At 45.9% G+C, this 24,354-nt stretch overlaps 1 protein-coding gene across 1 annotated transcript in view; it reads left to right on the top strand.

Annotated features, from left to right (window-relative positions):
• Positions 1-23,681, top strand: part of CHN2 (chimerin 2) — a 224,467-nt gene extending 200,786 nt beyond the window's left edge. Inside the window, exons 7-13 of the mRNA XM_006088750.3 lie at positions 2,591-2,668; positions 11,905-11,989; positions 15,748-15,921; positions 17,149-17,226; positions 19,682-19,819; positions 21,389-21,494; positions 21,897-23,681. Of these exons, the coding sequence (XP_006088812.1) occupies positions 2,591-2,668; positions 11,905-11,989; positions 15,748-15,921; positions 17,149-17,226; positions 19,682-19,819; positions 21,389-21,494; positions 21,897-22,068 (831 nt within the window). The 3' untranslated portion in view covers positions 22,069-23,681. The remainder of the gene's footprint in view (positions 1-2,590; positions 2,669-11,904; positions 11,990-15,747; positions 15,922-17,148; positions 17,227-19,681; positions 19,820-21,388; positions 21,495-21,896) is intronic.
• Positions 23,682-24,354: the final 673 nt, after the last annotated feature.

Raw genomic sequence — 24,354 nt, 5'->3', positions numbered from 1 at the left:
TTCTACAGGACAGGGCAAGCTACTGAGGTGAGAAGTTGAGTATGTCAGAGAAGAGGTTTGGTAGGATTTGTGGAGGGGGTGGAGGGAAATAGATGAGCTGGATAGATTGGGGCAGTCCAGGGCATGGGTAATTCATGGAGAATCATTGGCATCTTCTGAGCACATGGAGCAGTGACTGGATTAAGAAGATTCTTGTGCTGTGTGTACAGGTGGACCGGAGGGATATGAAGGGTCTGAGTCATTGCGGGGCAAGCATGGTAAGGAGGGGAAGACTTGGCCAATACTTCAGATAAAGCATTTGGTGGGACAGGTTGGTGGATGTGGTACCACAGGCTGACTAAGGCACCAGGACTTGGTGTTCAGGAACTTGAGTGATGGACACACATGTTCTGGGTTCTAGTCCTGGCTCAGCCACTTAAACCAGCTACATGTTCTTTGGCAAATTGCTTCACCTCTCAGTGCCTCAATATCTTTATCTGAACAGTGGGAATAAAAGTCAGTTCCTCATACACATGAGCTGAAATTAAATGAGTAAGTGCATGCAACACAGTCTAAAGATTGTCTAGCACAATATAAGTCATTCTGCTCCATAGCTCAATATAAACACTGACTGTTGTTGAAGGTCACAGAGGATGAAATGGGAGAGTTCACTTTTGAACCAAGCTGGAATGAGCGTGATGGCCAGGAATAAAGAATTACATCGGAAATGATTGATCTTTTGTTACTCTCCACAAAGCTTCTTGCAGGGGTTGGAACATGAAGCCGTGTTACAGTAGAGGAAGGGTTGAAATCCATGGGCCATCCATCCATGTAATGGTCCAGCCATCTATGTTCTTCTCGCTTTCTAGTTGCAAAGGCATTGATTTTATTGCCTGGCATTAGCTGCATTAAACTTTGCCAACAGATCAGGACTTCTCCCAAGACGTAATGATTCCTCACTTCTGTTAGTGGACAGATAGATCAGGGACCAAAAAACCGTGGTCCTAAGAGAGACCATCAAATAGATGATGCTTTTTGAAGAGCAAGGAAGGCTTTAGGCTTGTGCACTCACAGAATGAACATGGAAGATGTCTTATTTCAAGGAAAAGCAAGTATGATGTTTTGGTTTGGGTTAAGGAATGCGGTCTGTGTGGGTTGGGGGGGCTGCCTGTTGCCGGCGGGAGAAGAGAGACTGGGGTTATCCTGGAGCCGACATCCTACCTCTTGTTTTGAAATTCTGGCTGTAGACCTCACAGCTGAAATGCTATGCCTTCTTCCCTGCCCCATTCTGCTCGGACTGCTCTAATTTAAGGCGTGTGTGTGAATGAAAAGTGGACTTTCACTCAGACTGCTCTAATTTAAGGCGTGCATGTGAATAAAAAGTGGACTTTCAAGTACTGGGGCAGATTTCTTTTTAAAAAGAGACTCAAGCTTGATCCCAAATAATTAAACAATCATCAGGTTTAAAGGTTTAAAGTTCAGCCCAGGATGGGGTTCGGAGCCCCAAAATAATTAGATGCAGCCTCAGGCTTTGAACATCAGAGCTAGTTGTGTGTGTGAGTGTGTATGTGAGTGTGTGTGTGTGAATATCTATGTGAGTGTGTATGTGAGTGTGTGTGAATGTCTATGTGAGAGTTTTTGTGTGTATGTGAGTGTGTGTGTGTGTGTGAATGTCTGTGAGAGTGTGTGTGTGAGTGTGTATGTGAGTGTGTGTGAATGTCTGTGTGTGTGTATGTGAGTGTGTGAATGTGTGAGTGTGTGTGTGAATGTGTGTGAGTGTGTGTGAGTGTGTGTGTGAGAGTGTGTGTGTGAATGTGAGTGTGTGTGGTGTGTGAGTGTGTATGTGTGTGTGAATGTCTATGTGTGGGAGTGTGTGTGTGTGTGTGAGAGAGTGTGAGTGTGTATGTGTGTGTGAATGTCGTGTGAGTGTGAATGTGTGTGAGTGTGTGTGAGAGTGTGAGTGTGTAAGAGTGTGAGTGTGTGTGTGGTGGTATGTGTGTGAGTGTGTGTGTGTAAGTGTGTGAGAGTGTGAGTGAGTGTGTAAGAGTGTGAGTGTGTGTGTGGTGGTGTGTGAGTGTGTGTGTATGAAATGTGCTAGCAAGCAGGAGAGGTCTCTCCTTGGCAGTGTGCGCAGCCCCAGGAATAGAGCTGCCTGCCCCGGCCTCCTCCATTGATTCTTCAGTGGCTGACTGGCTGCGGCATCTGGGGGTTGCTGTGCACATGAATGTGCTATTGTTCCAGGCACACGTCGGCCTTAAGAAATAGCACAAAACAGGCCCGTCCTTATTCAGGGGCAGAGCCGCTCCATCCCGCAATCCGGCCCTTCCAGGTCACATGCCCGAGGCCACTGCAGACGGGACAGAGGCAGCTGCCTCAAATCTGCTGCCTAACATTAGCCACCGCTCCCCAAGCCCCTGCTCCCCAGCTCCACAGGGGACACACGATGTTCTCCCAGGAACTGTGGCTGGAAAATGAGAAAAAGTGTGCGGTGGTTCGGAAGCCTAAGCCGGGCAGGAAGCGGCAGGAGCTGCTGGCCGTGGCCTGGGGGGTGAAGGTGGGCGTGAGGGGTGGCTTTCTCTGGCCCCCTCTCAAACTCTTTGCCTGTCCACAGATCTCCTCCCTGGTCAGGAGGGCCGCCCTCACGCACAACGACAACCACTTCAACTATGAGAAGACACACAACTTTAAGGTAAGCCAGCCTCTGCCTTCTTTCTTCTGCTCTGAGCGGGCGAGGGACCAGGACAGTGTGTGTTTCCATCTGGTCTCTGATGCTAAAGTCACGCGACGGCTGCCCCTTGCTCCCCGCATGTAGCTACTTGCTTTGGATCTGACCTCACAGGCGACCTCAGAACGCCTGTGCTTGAGCGATGCCTGGAAACACCTCTGTGCACATTAACTGAGTCCTGCAGAGTTGGGCCCATTCCCGCTTCAGATTGCCGTGTCCAGGGAAGGACAAGCGGAGCGTGCCCCGTCAGTGGCCTCTGAGACCCAGTGTCAGCGGGCAGTACTTTTCCACGCAGCGTAGCCGCGAGAACGGTGCTGTCTCCGAGCAAGTGGCACAGTGGCCCGTTTCACATTCTGTGTTTTGTCTTCTGTCGTCCCTCCTTTGGTCTGTGTGTAGACAGCTGTGACAGCAAGCGATGACGGCCGATACCGTCCAGTCGCTTCTGTTTGTCCTCTGCGTGCGGGCAGCACCCCAGCCGCCTGGCCGAGCTCCCTGGGGTCGTAGCCTTGATCCTGCTCCCCAGACCAAACAAAAAGATGCGGAGAGTTGGTGGGAGTTCAAGTGGGTTTTCCCACGTGTATTTACAAACTGGAAACATGGCTATCTGCGTTTCAGACCGGCCCTGGTGGCCATGGCCTGCCATCAGGAAATGATGGCTTGTTTCCTTTGCCCTAGAGTGATTTCCAAGAAGGGTGGCGGAGGAGGCTGGTGCCAGACGGCCTGCCCTGCCTGCCCTGCTTTTCGGTGCTTCTAGAGCCGGGTGGCCTTGGAGGCTCTGCCCCAGCAAAGGGGCTGATGATTTGGAGGCTGGAGAGCGTGGGGACCAGGATGAAAGAGGCAGGAGCTGCTAATTGTGAACTGCCTTCTTGTAACTCTCCTTTCCTTTAGGGCCGGCAGCCTGGGGGCTGTTGGAACCAGCACAGCCCTTTGTGGGAGCTGGCCCAGGAAAGCTGTTCTGTTCTGCTGCTCTCTGGTCCTTCATGAGGACAAATGTGTGTCTATTAAATCTGCATTCGCGTCAGTGTGGTGCGTTCGCTGTGCTTCTGTTTTTGGCCATTTGCATGCTATAACTGAATGAGGGCTGGAATAGTTCAGCCCTCCGCATTGAGCGTGAGGGGGGAGAACTGCATTACAGGGCTCTTGACATTTCTCCCACCAAGAAATAGTGGCAGGTCTAATTTGGGGTATAAAAAGCTTTTATGGCTTTTTTCTTTTTTCCTTTCCTGTTTTCTATCTTAACCCTCATTGATGTTTTTGCCTTAAGAAGCAATCTTTCTGACTTTGGGCAGAAATCCTGATCCTTTGTATCTAGTGGATGCACTACCATGGGTGGGAGGGTGGATCTTCTTGGACTTGCAAATTCTTTCCCTTCCTCTTGAAAATTCCAGTTCTTCTGGCTTTCGGAGACAATTGGAGTTATGCCTTATATGGTGTGTTTGCATGGGGCAGCTTCTCTCTGTCTCTCTGTCTCTCTCTGTTTGTCTCTGTCTCTCTCTGTCTCTGTCTCTCTCTCTCTCTCTCTCTCTCTCTCTCTCTCTCTCTCTATATATATATATATATATATATATATATGACCTTAGCTTGTCTGAAAAACATCATGAGCATAGACAGTTGATTGATACTTTCAAAACTAATTTCAGTGTTTTAGTCTTAGGTCTATGAATGGGAAATGACATTTAAAACAAAAAGATCGTTGAGTCTTATTTTCTTAAATAGTCCTGTTGGCAACAAGATCGCTATCAATTGCTTATCACTGAAAAACACCAACCAGTTTTTAAATGTTCGCTTAAAATGTCAGTATCTGCTCCACGTGACTTCTTACTTATAGCTACTGAGAGACGTAAAAGCAGGGAGCAGGCCCGTTGTTAGAGAGGGTGCTTGAGCCAGACAGGAGCAGTTCTCTTCCGCCGCTTAAATAGCGTCTTTGAGACGCAGCAGGCCCTTGAGTGGCCGTGTCAGTCGGTTGTGGCTTTCAATGGTACTGCTGGTGCCACTGTCCTTAAGAATGAGTGGCTGGAGCTGGAGCGGTGCTTCCCTCTGTCACTCCTTGCCCCTCCCACCCTCCATCGTCCTTCAGCCTCTCTTCACACCCCCAAACCCCCACCCCCCACCCATTGTCTTTGGAAGAACCTTCTAAAACCAGGGTTTTTAGTAACAGGCCACTGAACAGACCTGAAGAAAATAAGTTCCCATCGAAGGCCCCAGCCATCTGCTTGGAATTAGCGTAAAATTAAGACGTAAAACACAAACTTTTTATTTATGTTGACTTCTCATAGGCTTTATTCTGAAACTTCCGTAATTTGGGTTGTTACTGGAAGGCATTCTGTGTACGGCACAAAGTAAGTGCTCAGTAAAAGGGACAAGTAGTCACATTGTCGTGCTGATCAGTGAATGAGCCGCACTAGGCCCTGTCAGGACTCTGGTCTAGCGGCTTCCTCGCAGAGGTTCCCATCTGCCAGTCAATCTTAATGCCTCACCCACAGGACTTTTTGCCCCATCAAGACTGTTCCCCCAGCTAAAAAGTGGTCCCCTGGCTCCCCCAGGTACCTCATCAAGAGGGATGACTGGAAGCCCCCAACCCGGCAGGTCCAGGGTGGGAACTCCCTCTCCGTTCTTTCAGAAAGTCCCCAGTCCTGCTCCTGAGGCCATAGCTACCGTCCTCGCGTTGGGAAGCATGTCCAGGAAAAGCCACCATTCGGCTCTGGAAATAAAACTTTTGGAGGCAAATTCAAGTTGTGCCTCATTTTTGCAATAATTTTGTACTTTGCCACCCTGTATGCAGATGATGCTATTTTAAATCCTAAATTCCCTGGGGTTACTTGTGCATCCTGGGCCTAAAAGGAATTTGTTGAAGGAATAATGAGGTTGATGATCTCCTCTCGAAAATGAACCGTTTGATACACAGAAAACCACTCTATTACTTTACTCGCACTACGTCTGCATCTCTGTTCTTCTGGTTGACTTTGGAGGCACTCTCCTATAAAAGGAATAGCTCGCTTTTAGGTGGTCTATCCTCATAATACTTACTGGCTGAGCACTAAAAATCTGTAGGCTGGCAGGCCCCGGAGCCCCCAGATCTGGCTAACTGGCCTTCTTTCCCCACTTAGCACAGTGATGGGGTAGCTGTGGCCAGCTTTGTGCTCTGGCCGTGACTTGAGCTTTGGCCAAGGGCTTAGTTCTCCTAGTCTCAGTTTCCTCGTCTGTAAAATGGGAGCATTGTAAAGTTTATAGAATACCTGTATATCACTTATGGTCTCTGGCACCCAATACAGTTAGCTTCTCTCATTATTTTATTATCATCTTTTTGTGTCTCTCATTTCTCTTGTGTTTTTGTGTTTAGCTTGAGCACTCTCTGTATTTCTTATTTTCTATCCTGACTTGGCCACGCATGCCTTTATTCTTTCCATCATCTCTTTCCTTCTTCTTTATTCCAGGCAGTACAAGCGACACGAGTGGAAACTTAGAGTCAGAAAGGAGCCAGGAGGGAACAGGGTGCAGGGAGGACCCCATCCTGGAGAGAGAGGGGCTCGCAGCTCATCTGGATGATCACAATCATAGCGGACTCATTACCCGGGGCTCTGTCTCCCCTCTTCCCACTCATGTTCTTAGCAGCCTTCCCAGGTCTGCATGTGTGTGTACATCACTGGCTCCTTACACCAAATTCTCTCTCTCCACCAGGCACTGCAGGAACACCCTGTATGGGATACAGATGGAGAGCAGAGGTCCAGAAAGTTCTAAAGATTAAGAGCAAACCACTCCACCCTAACCTTACCCCATGTTCTCCCAACCCCTGACCATCCACCCCATCCCCACGTGTGGCAGATAACTCACTCCCCACCACAGGTGCCTCGTCCGTGGCTTGTTGCACCTGTTAGCACCTGTGTTAGTTGTGCTGTGTCCTTCCCCACATGTAGCCCTTGTCTGGGTCACCAGACTGTGCCAGGGAGACGGAGACTGTATCAAGGGGCGTCAGGCCAGCTCTCTTTCCCCGTTTGACCGGAGGGCCTGGCTGTGCAGTGCCGCTCGGTTCATACATGGGGAACTGGGGACGGCACACACATGCCTGGTTACTCCTCTTGTCCAGCTGCCTTTGTGCTGACTCTCAAGAGTGGCCCTGTCCAGGCAGAAGTTTGGTGGTCGCCCACCTTACCTTTTATGTCCCCCACTATTGATAGATGGGGCTGCCAGCAGCACCCCTTCCCCATGGTGCGTCCCTGCCGTGTGCTCCTGCTCACAGGCCTCCCGCCCATCAGGTGCCAGGACAGGACCAGTCAGGAGGCTGAGGGGGTCCGGGAGTGACGGCACCACCACCACCCGCCTTGGGTTTGGGGGTTCATTTACGGTTTCTGGGCCCAGCACTGGCTTTCCTTCCGCTCAGTCTGGTGATCACTTGCTCTGGGATGAGCCACTTTGGCCTCCCAGATGCCCACCCCTCTCTCCCCGTCCTCCTCGATCTCATAAAAATGCGCAGCCCTTCCTCCCGTCATCTGCCTGCCTCACGTGGGCACAGGCAGAAATCGGCTTCAGCAATGGCTGTGGGCTTTATTTCGTTTCTTTTGTTTAATCATCAGAAAAGGCTGTTTGGGCAGAAACAAGTCTGGAACAACTGGCAGGAAAGGCACACTCATCGCCTTGAATATAAACTGAGGGACTTGCCGTGAGGCCGGCATACATGGGCTTGGAAATTGTGTTTTTATGAAGAAAACACGGGGTCTGCTCCCAAAGTGCAGTGAAGAAGAGCCACTTTTTATCTGCCTCCTACTGGGGCCCGACCCCACCATTATAATGACCAGAAACTCCTGGTTTTCAAGGAATAGAACCCTTGGAAATTGTCATAAGCTAAATGCGAGGCTATGGTGCAGGAGGAGCTCATACACCCCCAGGGACTACTCAGAACTCAGGAGGTAGGACACAGGAGCTAGGAGTGTGCCTGGACCCAGCCTCTCCTTCTCCTCCCCCTCCCTTCCTCCCTCCATTCCCTTCCCTCCCTCCCTCCCTCCCTCCCCACCACTTCATTGCTCTCTGCTCTCTGGATATCAGCTTCATTGATCTCTCCCTGCACAAAAATGCCTTAGTCCGTATGGTCTGCAGAATATGGCTGATGATAACTCCCTGGTTGGTTGGTTTGTTTGTTTGTTTGTTTTTATCCTCACCTGAGGATATGTTTTTGTTGATTTTAGAGAGAAGGGAAGGGGGAGAGAGAGAGAGAAACATCGATTGGTTGCCTCCTGTACACTCCCCGACCGGGGCTCAAACCTGAAACTTAGGTCTGTGCCCTGACCGAGAATGGAACCCACAACCTTTTGGTGTAGGGGATGATACTCCAACAACTGAGCCACCCGGCCAACCCACTCCCTGGTTTATATGTTACCAAACCAGCAACAAAGCCCCAGTCCCAAGCTTCCAGGGAGAGTCAGAGTAGCTTGACCTGGAGCAGGTGTCTGCCCTGCTCAGGTCCCTCTGGCCCCTGTAAGCTTCAGGTGGGGTCCAGGTTGCCTGGGGCGTTCAGTGCCCAGGTGGTGAGTGAAGGAAGGAGCCTGGGAAAGTCAGCTATAGCCTTTCCCTCCTGGTTATTGACTTCACACTGAGTTTTTTCTATTCCAAAGAACAGAGAATCCAAAGAGACTATCTGAAATGTCTAAAATGGCTGATTCTGCCATGTTACATCCATAGGAACACTCTTTTTGTGTTCTGTTGGGAGGGAAAACAGCACCAGTGATTGCTGTCATATTAGCTGGGTGTCTTTGAAAGTTCTGATGAGAGGAAACTGTTTAGACATGGAATTTTTAGTCATCAAATGTGGACTGAGGACTGATTATGCGCCAGGCACTGCCAGGTGCGAGGAAGACGGAGGTGACATGAGAATGGGACCGTGTCCTCTCCTGGGTGGCTCTCTCCCAGCGGGTGTTGCAGCACATCATAAGCAGCTCCGTCTACAGCCTGGGCTGAGCTGATTATCCACTGGGGCGGCCCCTGCCTTGACCCATCGAAACATACTTGTTATGAAACCAGCAGGGATGACTGCCTTCCAGCCCTGCAGATGTGAGACAGGTATCACCCTGCTCACTCACAGTGTCATGTCAGGGGTACTTCCTCAGCGCCCGGGCTTTTCCTTGGCCATTCCTCTTGCTCTTGTTTCCATGCAATGGCCATTCCTGGGCTCTTTGTCCAACATCCCTTATCTCCTGCGTATCATCGTCTTCTGTTTGGTGTGGTTTTCGAATTCCAGGCAGACCAGGCCCAGTATAATAGCCTTGGGCAGACATTCTTCCTGTCTAGGGTATTTTCTTCCTGTCTGGGGTATTTTCGGTTCTGCCCTAAAGTTTGCAAAATGTTCTCTCTCTTTTTTTTTTCTTTCTGAAAAGATATTCTTGAAAATCAATAAACTTCAGCAAATGGAAAAGGCTGATTAGTGACTTTTCAAGATACGGGGTGTTTCGTTGGAACGGTTGACATAATAACTCAGCCCGAAATAACATGGGTTCGGAGAGTGTCCCGGCTTTTACATGTAGGCTACTATTCAGAGAGTGTCCTTGTGGACCCAAAAGAAAACCGGACTCTATCAGCCGTGAAAACAAACAGTGGCCCATCACAAAGGGGAAAGTAGGCAGTGGGCCTAAAACAATGTTGAACTAACTTGACGTTCCCCTCCGCCCCTTTTTGTTTATCTCTGGGGGAATGTGTGGACACAGGGAGCGAGTTGCTATTCCGAAGTGCCTGCCTGCATTTGTTTGGCTGGAGAAATGAGATCGCAGGCAGTGGGGATACATTGACGGGAAAGGATGCTGGTAGTTATGGGTGAGGCTAATCAGCATTCAATGTAATTTTGATATGTTTAATTATTTTTTTAAATATTGGCAAAAAGGGAAATTTCAGAAAATCTATGATTAGCGTATCATTTATTTCCTGAGCATTAAGTCAGCCAGTTTTTCATTTGGTCAATGTGTAGTAAACATGGTAGCTACTCTCCTCATTTCTAAACATTGCATTTTCATTTTGACCCCAAAGTATGGAGGTATTTCCCATGCAAATTCTTTATCCACTAGAGATATTCCAGAGAAGAATTTGATCACTTTTTTTTTCATGACCTAAAATAAAAGAATATCTTTCAAAAACCAAGCCCACCACCATTGGCTTTTGGCTACGCTGTTTTCGCTTCTTGGAATGTTTTCCCAAGTACTCCGCCTCCACAGTCAGCACTATCACTTCCCCAGCAGCTCAGTGTTTCCCAGCCTGGTGAACTCCTATCCATCTTTCAAAACCCATTTCAAATATCACTTTCTCAGCCTTCTCAGAAACATGTGGTATTCTCTCCAGCACACTACCATAGGGTAATTGTTTCTGTGGCCTATTTATTCTTGTAGATGAGATCCTTGAGGGCAGGGAGGTCTGGGCTCCTCTGATATATTTTGACTTTGTATCTTTATGGACTTCTCCAGTGCCAGGTTCAAAATAGGCAGTCAGCATGCCAATGAGTGAATGATGAATGAGAGGGTGACAGGTGGATGACGTAACACTAATTCACCTCTCTGACATCCTTCCCCTAATATAATGCCACTTCTGAAACATACCCAGTCTCCCTGTGTATGCGACTTGGTTTCTGACCTTTCCACTCGAATCCACTGGCCTGTTTGTCCATCCTGCATGGTGTTTTCCTTTTGTAACTATAGACATCTTGCTAGATGGTCAGATGAGTTTTCCTACATTCTTCTACTCACTCGAAATTATCATGGGCTATTCTTTTCTTCTCTATTCTTCCATATGGAATTTAGGGTCATCGTGTCAACTTTTGTGGAAAGCACCACAGAACAGAGATTTTTACTGAAATTGCATTGGATTTATAGATTCATTCGATTCAGTTAGAGGCTAATTAACCTATTTATTATAACATTGGGCATTGCCATACATGAGTATAGAATATCTCCTTATTTGTGTCCGTAATGTCATTTATTAAATTATGTTCTAATTATTTTAGAGTGTTGCTGCTGTTGTAAATGGAGCCTTTGCTTTTTACTATTTAATAAAATGGTGTTACTTCTATAGAGCAATGCTGATTTCTTCATATATATATATATATATATATATATATATATATAGTGATTTCAGAAAGGAAGGAAGAGGGAGAGAGAAACATCAATGATGAGAGAAGCATTGATTGGCTGTCTCCTGCACACCCCCTACTGGGGATTGAGTCCACAACCCGAGCTTGTGCCCTTGACCAGAATTGAACCTGGGACCTTTAGTCTGCAGGCTGATGCTCTAGCTATTGAGCCTAACTAGCCAGGGCAATGCTGATTTCTTCATATTACTCTTTTATTAAGCAAACTTGGCCTCATTTCTTCTTCCAATCATATATTATATTTCCTGTCTTCTTTTGTTATGCTGCTAAACTCTATAGAATAATACTCAAGAGAAGCATTGATAGCAGACAGCCTTATCATTTTGCTGACTTTGAAGGAAATTATTCTAATGTTCCATCTTAAATATTATGTGTAACATAAATACCTTTAATCAGCTATTTTTAGGAGCATCTCCTCTATTCCTAGCATGTGGGATGCTATTATTATGAGTAAATGATGAATTGTGTTTGATTGTTGGTATTCTAATTTTTGAAATGCTGATGTGGTTTCTTTTGTTATTGGGGTGAATTCTAGTAATATGTCAACTACCTTAAATTCATGAAATTAAACTATCCTTGATCAGGACATTTTTTTAAATATAAAGCTATATTCAGTAGGATCTTTTTTAAAGAATGTTTACATTTATATTCATAATTGAAATGATCTATCATTTTACTGCCAGGGGCCACTTTGATCAAAAGAACAAAAGCTGAGCTAAATCAGCTGTAGCGACCAGCTCGGGCCACCTTGGGTTGGTCCACACAGTGCCTTGTCTGGGTGGTAAGAGTCTCATTCTTCAGCTGATGCCATGGCCCTATGATCTTACTGTTTCTCCTCATTCCTTTCAGACTCCGGCCCCAGGCATGGTAGATCCATGTAGGCTGTTCAAAGATCAGAGCACATCTCTGTTCTCTCTGGTCCATTTGCAACTCTGCCTCCCTGGAGAGAACAGGCCCAGCGAGGGATGCTCATTGCCACTAAGGCCTTTGTGTCTTGACTTCATGCATTTGTTGCATAACTGAGGCCATCTGCCGCAAAACGACTGAATTTTCTGACACTCTTCTTCTTTTTGGATCACAGGTCCACACATTCCGGGGCCCGCACTGGTGTGAATACTGTGCCAACTTCATGTGGGGGCTCATCGCCCAAGGGGTCCGGTGCTCAGGTAGACACGGAACTTTCTTTATCCTTCTTCCATTTATATGAAGTGCCACCATGTTGAGCTGGAGGGCAACTCTCCAGAGCTTGGAAATAGGCCCAGATTAGCTCAAAAGTCTAGCTTTCTGGAAGGTTCAAGGCATCCTTCTAGGTATTTGCTAGAGTGGAGAGGAATGGCTTGTTTATGTAAGACAAGAAAAATGCAAGCAGATGCACTTCTGTAGGCGCCTACCTGCCTCCCCAAATAGGCAGGATTCCTTAAAAGGAAACTAAATTAATTCCAATGGAATCATATAGATAGAAAAACCACTTTTCTTTGTCATCCCCACTTTACTACAAAAGCAAGGGCATGAAAATAATAATACTGGAGAACATTGGTCACATACCAGGCACTGAGCTAAGCATTTTCTCTTTATCATGCCAATTAGCCTCACCAACAGATCTTGGGGGAGATGCAGTTATTCTCCCCATTAAATAGATGACGAAACTGGGGCTTACAGATGATTGTTAATTGCCCTTGGCCACAGACTAAGCAGTGAAACATGGATTTGGCGCCAGAGCCCATGCTCAGAACTTTTCTGCCCTCAGATAACAATGAAACCTTGATTTGATATCACATAGTTTCAAAGCATTTTGAAACCCTAGGTGTTTTTCTACGTAGAACTGGACGCACACACCCATTGCTAGCAGCACACAACACATCTTGTTAAGATACATCTAACAAAACATAGCAAAGAATTGCCAAATTAATGTGTGACTGGGCTTCCTACGTCATCTTGCCATGCTTTCTCTGGCAAGCAGTTCGGGTCGGGAGCAAGAGCAGCCTCCTGTGATATATCGATTGGATTTCCACCAACACCAGGACTGATACTTTCCTTGCTAGGGTGAGATTTACAAACAGAATTCTTATGAAGCATTTAAAATAAAATAAGGTAATGACACTACATTACGATGATCTGTTGTTTCCCCAGACTGCCCGTTTGGGCTCACAGGATCATGGGATTTCAAATCCTTTCTCCACTTGAAAGAGGCAATCTTAGCTTCTAGTGTAGACACAGCAATCACCGGTAGTGATGCCTGGAGGGCTCAAGTAGATGCTCATGTATGTCTGTGAACTCCACCTGTCCCCGCCCCGCATCTATGAGACAAGCAGTAAACATAGGCTCAAAGCAGTCTTTCCAGAAATGATCCAGATACTCCCATTAACACAAAAGACTCAGCGAGAGCTACAGAGCACCTCCCAGGTGAACCCCTGAGCAAAGTGGTAGACTATCTGAAGTACTCAGTGGTATTAATTCAGCCTGCCTGCTATACCCACCAAAAAGATCCCTAATTGCTGGTATTATCCAATTTCAGCGAGAAATTGGTGCAAAGTCAATATTATGAAAACAAAACTCTGGGATTCAGATTAGCTTTGAACAGCAAATTTCTTGGGGATAAAAGGGTGTTTCTCTCCAGTGGCCACCATATAGCCTCATATTCCCCTGAGCAGTAGGAAACCTGCAAACTGATCATTAAAGGGTAAAAGAACAATCCTTGCCTCTCAACTCTCCATATTTTACATATTTTAAACATTTTTAAATGAAACACACTTCATTTTTAGTATATGGAGATGTATTAGTTTGAAAAACCTGAATATTTTTATATTTGTTATAAAACATCTTCATTTTAATAAAATATCAGGATTTTATTCTACATAAACACTATTGCTTCAGATATTAAACGAAGTATATAAGGAAGTTGAGAATAGAATTATTATGTAAGCCAGCATTTCCACTTCTGGCTATATACCCCATGGAGAGGAAAGCAGCCACTCAAACAGGTCATTGCACACCCATGTTTAGGGCAGCATTTTTCACAATAGCCAGAAGATAGCAGCGGCCCAGCAATGGGTGAATGGATAAACAAGATGTGGTCTATCCATACAAGGGAATATTATAGGAAATCCTGTCATATGTTACAGTATGAATGAACCTGGAGGACATTACGCTGAGTGAAATAAGCCAGTCAGAAAAGGACAAATACTGTATGATTCCACTTATGTGAGGTAACTAAAGTAGTCACATTCAGAGACAGAAAGTAGAACGTGGTTGCCAGGGGCCAGGGGAAGAAGGGTCTGGGGAATTCATATTCAATGAGTACAGAGTTTCCGTTTGGGAAAATGAAAAATATTTTGGAGATGGATGGTGGTGATGATGGCACACAATGTAAAGGTGCTTAAGACCACCGAACTGTACACTTAAAAATGGTTAAAATGGTGGATTTTGTGTATTGTATCTTTTACCCTAGTTTTTCCAAATTGTTTTAAATGAAGTTTGTAAAGATATAGTAAAAATAATGAAATAACTTAAGAACAGCTAAGCAGGTATCTTTGTGTTTTCTATCACCGTATTTGCGATTTCTTTGATTGAATTCTCACATAGTGTCCATCACACCCTAGTCTTTACATATATTAGCTTATCTGATCCTCATGATAACCCTACGAGTAGGTCTATTTTATCCTCATTTTATGAAAGAGGAACCAAACAAGAAGACCAACCAATTCTATTTAGTTCAGTTGGCCAAAATTTACATCTACTAAGTAGATTTATCAAAGTCTTATTGAAGTTCACTTGAGCTTTGGTGACCTTCTCATGTTGATGAAGCTGAAATGAATGAGAACAGTTTTTCCTTTGGAAGGGGGGTAGGCCGAGAGAACTTGGCCGGTACACATTACATAAAGATCATCTAGTGATTTTCAAAAATAATTTTTTGATGATTTTACAAAAGTTGAGATCCTCTCAAATCCTTAATGTGGTTAAGTGCTTTTTTTTTGCAAAGTAGCTGATTATAATATTTGTCATATGTATAATGTATATATCTTAGAATATAGTATATCATTATTATTGTTTTTCTTTATACCTAGAAAGACAAGTAATGTTAGAAGGCACTTTGAATAAGCAGCACATCAACTGTGAACAACTTCGACATTAAATTTTTATTTTCCAGCATGTAGACTGGGCTCTGTTACTGTTTGAGAAATTCCATCAGTGGATCCCAACTGCTCTCGAGGCTTTGCTATGCTCACAATGCATTCAGTGAACTAGAAAGCCCCTTTTCAGCTTTAGATCTTGATATGAGCTTTATAAATAATTACTTGCATCATCACATTTCATGGCATTGTTCTGCATTGTAAGCCCTCTGGTACTCCCACTGGTGTCCAGGTAGGCATCATTCCCACTCGCAGGTGTCAAAGTGAGGCAAGTGGCAGGAAAATGGCCTGTCCCCACTGCCCACAAGGAGGAAGAGTGGGAACTGTGGGCACCTCTCCAGGAAGGGGTTCGCAGAGAGAGTAATCTTGTCTCCCACAAGAGGAGCATCGAGGACTTAAGAGAAACAACCGAGCAGAAGTCCTACGCACCCGCGATGAGCCATGACTAGCTCTGAGACTCCACACCCAAAAGCCCACATGTGGCCACAAAGGTCCCAGGCCCGAAAGGGAAAGAAACATACAAACAATCTGGCTAATGACCAGGACTATCCCAGTGAGATTAGTCCAGCAGCAGAGAAAGCTTCGTGAGAACAAATGAATTATGTAGGAGTTTCCTGAATACATTCAGATTTCACACTCCTTGGATGGAGAGGACCACCTCTGAGTGGGGTGGACGCTCCAGGGAGATACGGCAAACCCTGGGCTGTTTTCGCCGTTTAATTTTGGTAACGTGTCATTTGTGCTGGGCTTTGGCCAAAGGGCAGGGCCATCTAATGTGGCTTCTTTGTTTCCAGACTGCGGGCTGAACGTACACAAGCAGTGCTCCAAGCACGTTCCCAACGACTGTCAGCCGGACCTCAAGAGGATCAAGAAGGTGTACTGCTGTGACCTCACCACCCTGGTGAAGGCGCACAACGCCCAGCGGCCCATGGTGGTGGACATCTGCATTCGGGAAATCGAAGCCAGAGGTTTGGAAAAGGCCCCTTGATATAAGGATTTGATTTTTACTGTTGCCAAGGAAACCTTCTTAGAATCGTTAAATTGACTCTCCACGGTTGATGTAGGAAAAATGGCCTGCACAGGCTCACGTGCACATGCGTGCACCCACACACACGAACTAAATCAATTTCTGTTTCATTCATAAACTATTCATGTGTGAAGTGCTTCCATGTATGCATTCAGCACATGCTTGCCGAGTATTTATCATGCGCTGCACATTGAAAATATAAAAGGCACATTTATTTGAAGGTATATAATTAAATTAATCATATGTAAACATTTAACATATTATCATATTTATGACTAAATAATATAAAGGCTATAAATTTGTGTTAGTTCTTAAATTTTCAATTGCAGTTGACATTCAATATTTCATTAGTTTCAGGCTTACAGCATAGTGATTAGATATTCATATACCTTACAAAGTGATTCTCCCAATCAATCTATACACCTGTGCCATACACTGTTATTACAATATTTTTTAAACATTTTTATTTATTTCGGAAAGGAAGGGAGAGGGAGAGAAAGATGGAAACATCAATAATGAGAGAGGATCACTGATTGGCTGCCTCCTGCACGCCCCACACTGGGGATTGAGCTCTCAACTCAGGCATATACCCTGCCCAGGAATCGAACCATGACCTCCCAGTTCATATGTCGACGCTCAACCACTGAGCCATGCTGGCTGGGCTACAATATTTTTTACTACATTCCCTGTGCTGTACTTTACTTCCCCGTGAGTATTTGGTAACTGTAAAAGGCTATAAAATTGGGCTGTTTCAACAAAATCAGGATAATATGCATCTCACACCTGCATACATTGATGTGTGTGGCACATGGACTAAGATGATGCGGAAGAGAAAGCAAGTAGCCGCCTGAGGCAGTGAAATCGCATCCAGCAGGCTGATGAACAAAACAAGGAGGAGATCATGTGGATGAGGATAGTAAACATGGGTTCGCTTTACAAAGCCAGGCAGGAAGAAGCCCCCATCACTGAGGTCTCTACCGTCCCGCAGCAAATGAAGACATGTGCGTGGAAATGGAGACGGACGAGTCCAAGTGCCGATGGAACAGTGGATGATGTAGAAGCACTGACAATTTTGCTCATTTCCTGATAGCACACAGTGCAGATGTGAAATTAGAGTGGTTCTTCGATGTTGCTGGAAGCTGGTTAAAGTCTGTCTGTTTTTTAACAGGATTAAAGTCGGAAGGTCTTTACAGGGTCTCCGGGTTCACCGAACACATCGAGGATGTCAAAATGGCATTTGATAGAGGTGGGCTTGCGCCTTCTTTTTTATTTAATCCTCACCTGAGGATATTTTTTCCGTTGATCTTTAAAGAGCGAGCGGAACAGAGGGAGGCGGGAGGGAGGAAGGGAGAGAGAGACAGAGAGAGAGAAACATCAATGTGAGATAAACGCATCAATTGGTTGCCTCCCTTATGAGCCCCGACCAGGCCCTGACCGGTTTGGCTCAGTGGATAGAGCGTCGGCCTGTGGACTGAGGGGTCCCAGGTTCGATTCCGGCTAAGGGCATGTACCTTGGTTGCGGGCACATACCCAGTAGGGGGTGTGCAGGAGGCAGTTGATCGATATTTCTCTCTCATCGATGTTTCTAACTCTCTATCCCTCTCCCTTCCTCTCTGTGAAAAATCAATAAAATATATTTTAAAAAAAAAATATGAGCCCCGACCAGGCCGGGGATCCAATCTGCAACTACTAGTAAGGTATGTGCCCTTGACCGGGAATGGAACCTGTGACCCTTCAGTCCGTGGGCTGACACTCTAACCACTGAGCTAACTGGCCATAGCATGAGCTTGAAAGCCAGATGACTTTTTAGTGCCCTGTCTTTGGGAACCAGATTTTATTCAAGCTGAGACCGGAGTTTCAGGGCTACTGAGAGCTGTTCTTCAGGAAGCCAGGGAGTAATCTCATTCTCCGCCTCTCTCGGGGGTACTTTTATTAAGTGTGGACAAGTGACCACACAAGGAAGTGAGTTTAAAATACTCCTTGAATGAATGGGCAGCCAACATTTGGTGCCATTAAATTCTTGTGTTGGTTGCCCAACACTTACGGTTACTCCCGTAGCACCAGGATATGCTCTGTCTCCCCATGTCAGGATCCCATTGGCGCTTCTCTTTCTCCCAAAGCTCCAAACAAGAGAGCAGAAGGGAGGGAGTGGGGTCCCTCACGCAGTAAGTTTGGGGAAGCCAGTGGAAGTGCAGGAGGTAACTGCTTTTGTTCCTTATGCCTATGTCATATGCTCCCCAGGCCATGTGACACAGTCATAAGGGAACTTTTTAAAAACGCAGATCACCGTGGCCCATTGTGGGGACTCATTCAGAAAGCTGGGTGAGCCCAAATTTCTGTTTTTCTAATGAATAACCTAGTGAATACTGCTGCAGCCAGTGGAGGGGTGGAACCTAGCCCGCTAGCTAGAACCTCCACTCCCTAGAATAGTATCCACAGTCTCTGATGATCTGGTCGCCCTGTCTGTTCAAGCTCATGGCCAGTTCCTCCTCCCTGTACACTTTGTACCCCGGCAACACGGAAACCCACCTTCCCGTTTTCATGGACAAGCCCCTCGGCCCACGTCGCTCTGTCCATCCATAATGCGCTCACATCTCTGCCTGGAACCACTCCCTGTTCACCGGGTGTCCGCTTGTCCTTCCTCTTCCCTGAATCCTCGCTGACCGCCCGCCCCACGCTGACCTACGAGTTCCATTTCCTTTCCTGTGCCGCCCTCCCTGTTTCCACGTCCCCAGCACAGCGGTCTTCCAGTCTCCTTGGAGCTGCTGAGTAGCATGTCTGACTCCCAATCTGACAAGGGCTGTTAGAGAGAGTGTGCCCTTTCTTCGCTGACTCACTGGGGCTTAAGAGTGCCTGGCACACGGTAGATTCTCAATACAAGTTTGTAAAATACGTAAGTGGGATCGTGTGGACTATCTGCTACACTCTCACTGTTCTCTGGGCATCAGCTTTTTTATCCTCAGAACCAAATGTGCTCAAGCATTTGTTCTTTCAATTCTCTATATAAGAGAAGATGCGAATAGTCTCTCAATAAAACAGATTTTGTTCAAAAACGTATTCTAGTATGTGCCAATTAAATTGGACTGATAGCTACGAAGGGCAAAACAAAAGGTCAAAGATTTTTGAGAATGATTGTAAAAATGGTAAGAAATATAATATTGCCTATACATGAGGGAAGGGCAAGGTTTCCCAAAATAAAGTCCTAGGGACTGGGAGGAGGAATCAAGCTAAAAGCATCTTCAGTGAGCCTGAAAGAGACAGTAGAAACTGAAGATATTCAACAGTTATTTTGTGTACATCATCTTCAAATCCAAGTTCAAAAAATACTGGTAGAACTATTTAAGGACTTACTGATTTTTTTAAAATTATAAATTTGGTTGTTACTGTATTCTACTATGAATCTGGGTACAATCCAGAATATGAATTTTGGGCTAAATTTCTACTTACCAACTTACCGTGAGCTGGGACCCAAATAACCATTTTAAGTCTATTTCACTACCCTTTCTGGCTACACTAACCCTCAGACCCAAAATCCCTCTCACCAAACTCCTTTGTGTTACTCCCAGCACCTCACCGTGATTGGAAGTAGTCAGCTGAGACTGTAAGGGAGCACTCGTTGGATTTTATTTTCCTCCCTGGGCATGCTTTAACTTGGTCAGATCAGCTCCTAATTAGGAACTGGGCCATTGATTATTTTGCAGATGGTGAAAAGGTAGACATATCTGCCAACCTCTACCCAGACATAAACATCATCACTGGAGCCCTGAAACTGTATTTCAGAGACTTACCCATTCCTGTCATCACCTATGATACCTATTCCAAGTTTATAGAAGCAGCAAGTAAGTAATAAGAACTAATTTTTCATTCGTATCAAATGTTTAAGTACAAGGCTTTTGAATTCAAGAGCATTCAAATGCAGAGCTGTTGAAATTATTGCCTGAGCGGCTTGCTTTGCAATTAACCACAATGGCACAGTTCGTGGGAAAGCAGGCACCGGGCCCCAGCTGCGTGGAGCCAGTACCAGGACAACTCGGCTGAGCTGAAGCCGCCTGCCAGGCAGCTGTCTCTGCCCATCAGCCCGTCTGTGCCGGGAACCTGTGCAGGCCTACTCTGTTAGACGCTGAAAGCAAGAATGTGTCTGCAGTAGAAAAAATTAGGTGTTCTTCAGTGAGGACTGTGGAGATTAGCTGCTTTCATCATCAGGGAGAATGCTGTTGCTAACCGATTGTAGTCATACCCCAAGTTTTTCCCATTGATGCTATTCAAAATTAACAACAGGCCAAGTGCTATGCTAGGAACTCTCATCAGTGTCCTCTCGTTTCATCTTATCTACCTGATGAAGCCAATATTACAATTCCATTTTACAGAGGAGAGCAAGGCTCACGGGTCTAGGAATGGAGCATCAGCCTCAGTCGTCCATCAGCCCACGGTTGCTCGTTCTGTGTTTGGCACGCTGGCCCACTGTTGTTGAGAGAGAGAGGACCACAGTGGTGAAGAGGGCAGGGGGGAAGTAGGGGGCCTACACTTTGCCTTGGAACATAGTGAGAAAGGGGTTCAGATGCTGGGATGCATGGCATAGATGCCAAGCCCCATTTTGAAGAAGTTTTATAAAAACGTATCGTCTTGAGAGGTAAGTGCTACTAAGTATGTAATGAGTCAGGGATTCGTGCACTTTGCAGAGGAGCTGTGGCCCCGCTTCCTGGTAAGAGCGTCCTTCCTTCCTGGGTCCTGGCGGTCCTGAGTAGAGAAGGTTCCAGCAGCGGGGTGCCCTCCGTCGCAGGAGGAATGACGTGAGAGCTTCCTGTGGGTGGCTGCCAGAGACGTAACAAGCAGAGCACGCGTGCTTCCTCCCATGGTCATGTGCCTCATATCCACTTCCTAGCCTGGACTGCACACCAGGGTTCACCATGCCAACACTTTGGTGGAAAGCGCCACTAATGCAGGCTGAGTTGCCTGGCTCGTCGGCCAGCGCCCTTGCCAATGATAAAGTTCTGGAAGCCTGCCAGGAAAGACTTAATTAGACAACGTTAAGGGAACGCTACCAAGTGAGATCTGGTGTAAATTAAAGCTTGTGGTGGTGAGATTTCTGGCAGATCCACCATTGAGAAGAAGCTGGGCAAAGCCCCATCTGTGCGGGTGCCAACTGTAAGCATCTGCAGGCTGCAGACTCCGGGAGGGCCAGCCTCTGCCCCCCACCCGGTGGGCATGCAATGCCCACGTGGTGCCCAGCTTCAAACCCCTTCTGGGATGAGGCAGGACACCAACAAATTCATTACTTTCAGTGAAATGTTGCCTGAAGTTGCATGAACTCGTTAGACTATCCCCCTGTCAGTAGCCTAACTTCTTAAGTCTCTGCAAGCTTGAATGCCGAGGGCTGCACTGACATTCCTCCTGTGTGACCCTCGCAGAAATCTCCAACGCAGACGAGAGGCTGGAAGCCGTCCACGAGGTGTTGATGCTGCTGCCTCCCGCCCACTATGAGACCCTCCGGTACCTGATGATCCACCTGAAGAAGTAAGCTCGGGCCTCCCGACGCCTCCTCCACGAACCCCGCCTAGACTAAACCCTCCGCGCACTGCGGGGTCAGCTAGCAATCCGCCCCTTCACACCCATATTCTCCCCATGACAGTTTCACGATTCTTCAGTTAGAAGGACCGATTTTTCTGATTTTAAAGATTGTGTCTATATCAGACTCACTTGGTAATTCGCTTGCACTGGCTGAGGCAATGTCCATAATCTAAGAAGAACAAACAATGAGAAAATTCTCTCTTTAAAAATGCTTTTCTGTCATTCTCATTCTTAATTTTCTTTTGCAAATTTCCAAACCAGAGAGGTTCTTGGGGGCATACGTGCATTGTCAGCATTAAAATATGTGCACGAGTTGGGATGATGGATGTCTTTGTGTGTGCCTTGCAGGGTGACCATGAATGAAAAGGACAATTTCATGAACGCCGAGAACCTGGGGATCGTGTTTGGGCCCACCCTGATGAGGCCGCCCGAGGACAGCATGCTCACCACCCTCCATGACATGCGGTACCAGAAGCTGATTGTGCAGATTCTAATAGAAAACGAAGATGTTTTGTTTTAACCCACCAGGGAGATGGGCTGAACGGCCCCAGGCCCATGGAAGTTCAGAAGGCTCCAGGAATAAAAAAACTCTTCTTACACTTGATTTTCCAAACAAGTGACGGAGTTTCCTGGACCGCAGTGGATGGCCACGTCGGCTACTGTGTCTCATAGACACTCGCTTCCTCCACGTGGAGCACAGCACGGGCGAGGGAGAGAGAAAGCCCTCGCTGGGGTCTTCGCCGTGCCTCGTATGTGTGTCTGTTTTGCCAGAAGAGTGATTAATAAATCTTTCTTTAACTTATTAAAAACCAGTGTAGACCTTTATACAGTAATGAAAGGGAACTTCATTCATAGAGGTACTTGATACAGTTAAACATTTCCCACTTACGAAAAGAAAGACAACTCTATATGTTAAATGTTAAATGAGACTTATATTGTAAAATGGATTTTTATTTTAGCTGCGAGAATGTTCCTTTATTTTAGCAAATAGAACTCAATGCAGTGCATTGATTATCGCCCTGTGTACCTTGTCCTGCCTTTGTGCTGTGATCCCTGGGGAAGTTTGCCATGAATGCAGTATTATCTTGACATACCTCCGTCCTTATCCGTGCTTTCCAGTGAAACTTCACCTGCCACCGGTGTCCCTGCTTTTGATCCATTCTGCTGTTAAGCACTGGCATTGTGCTATCGTATGGCATATGTTTATAGCAATTGTAGAATGGTCTGGAACATCCACAAGCTTTCTTCCCATAAAAATTTCGTAAAGTCTCAAAGTCTGTTTGGAATTGGTCATGGTCTTTCCATATCATGTGTGCATATCCCAGAACACGCAGAATACGGTCATTTTACATCAGGTCATTTGGCCACCCTGGTTGCATCTGGGCTGTATAAAAAGTTAGCCTTTTCCCCCCTTTTCTTTGCAGGCAAGCACCCAGAGTTCGTCTGTTAATGCCAAATTGTATTTTTGCCGCATTTCTGCACTTGTGAAAAGCGAATCTGCAGAATAATTGTTGGTTTTCTTTTCATTTTTGTTTTATAAACAAGCCTATTTTTCAAAGTAAGAATGAATGAGTTTGGGTTCCATGAGTATTTGTTCCTCTTCGATCAGAGCAGCTCTGTATGGATAATAATTTAATATGATTTTATTACTACAGTTCTGATTGGTTATATTTATCTTAGCATGAGCTTTTCACACCAAGATTTCTATATTTTGTAACATAGGGGAAATATTTAAAACATCAAAAACTGTACATCTAGACTTTTTTCCTCCTTCAGTCTTTCCCTCCGATTGTCTGAGATGATTGATGCAGTTACTCACTTGTGTTGTTTTGGAGTGACCAGGAGAAAATTACTGTGACAAGGGGGTTGGAAGGAGGAGGCAGCAGCGCGGTCGCCGGGCGAGTCCCCGATGGACTCCTGGGCAGTTGGTGGGGGGAAGGCACTTTGCTGAGTCCCTGATCTCCTGGTTCCTCCCAGCTGTACAGATGGGTTTGTTGTAGCTGATGTACTTCTTGATACTGTCAAAAATTATCTGGAAATGGTTTTATTTTGTGAAGTGGACAATACTTTGTAATTTATGATTGTGTAAATGGAAGGAAAGGAATTAAATGCATTAAATTCTTCTGTCTATCATTTTGGAGTATGCATAAGAAATCCGTGTCCGGAAGTGGCGGGGGTGGAGGTAGAGAGAATATTCTGGGAACGTTGTTCCCAGATGAATTTTGTCAATAAAGTTTCTGTTCTCACCAAACACAAACATCCACTGAGTCCCCAGCTCGCTGCCCCCTCCCTCGCCAGCTTCCCCCTGCAGAGCCTGCTTGAGGTGAAATTCCAGTGGCCCACTCATTCACTGAGAGATAGGACCTTTACAGCCAATCACTCCAGGCCACTTGCTGAAGAACAGAAACAAAGTTTTAGAGCCAGAAAGACTCGAGTTCAAATCCCAGCTCTGCCTGTTATCTGCTGCATGCGTATGAGCTTGGGAATGGATTTACTCACCTGAAAAACCGGGGGAAATATTCTGAGTGTAATGTCTTGGGTGAAATGATGATTTAAGTAATTAGTAATAGTTGTTTCTTGTTGTTATCATTATTTTAAGAGCGATGACTTAGAAGGAGAAAGGATAGAACATGGAGGAGGGGAAAGAAGAAGCATAAGACGAGAAGGATTTGTCCCAGATTAAATCCAAGTCCAGGTAATTACAGGGGTATTATAACAGGGCTCTCTGATGTGTAACGAGGTTCATTTGACTCCTTTTCTTGAACACGATGGCAACACTTGATCCCCTCGAGCTTGCTTTCCCCTT

This window comes from Myotis lucifugus, unplaced genomic scaffold, assembly GCF_000147115.1.
Source record: "Myotis lucifugus unplaced genomic scaffold, Myoluc2.0 scaffold_52, whole genome shotgun sequence".
In the NCBI taxonomy this organism is placed as follows: Eukaryota; Metazoa; Chordata; class Mammalia; order Chiroptera; family Vespertilionidae; genus Myotis; species Myotis lucifugus.
This window is presented reverse-complemented; position numbering and strand designations above follow the sequence as displayed.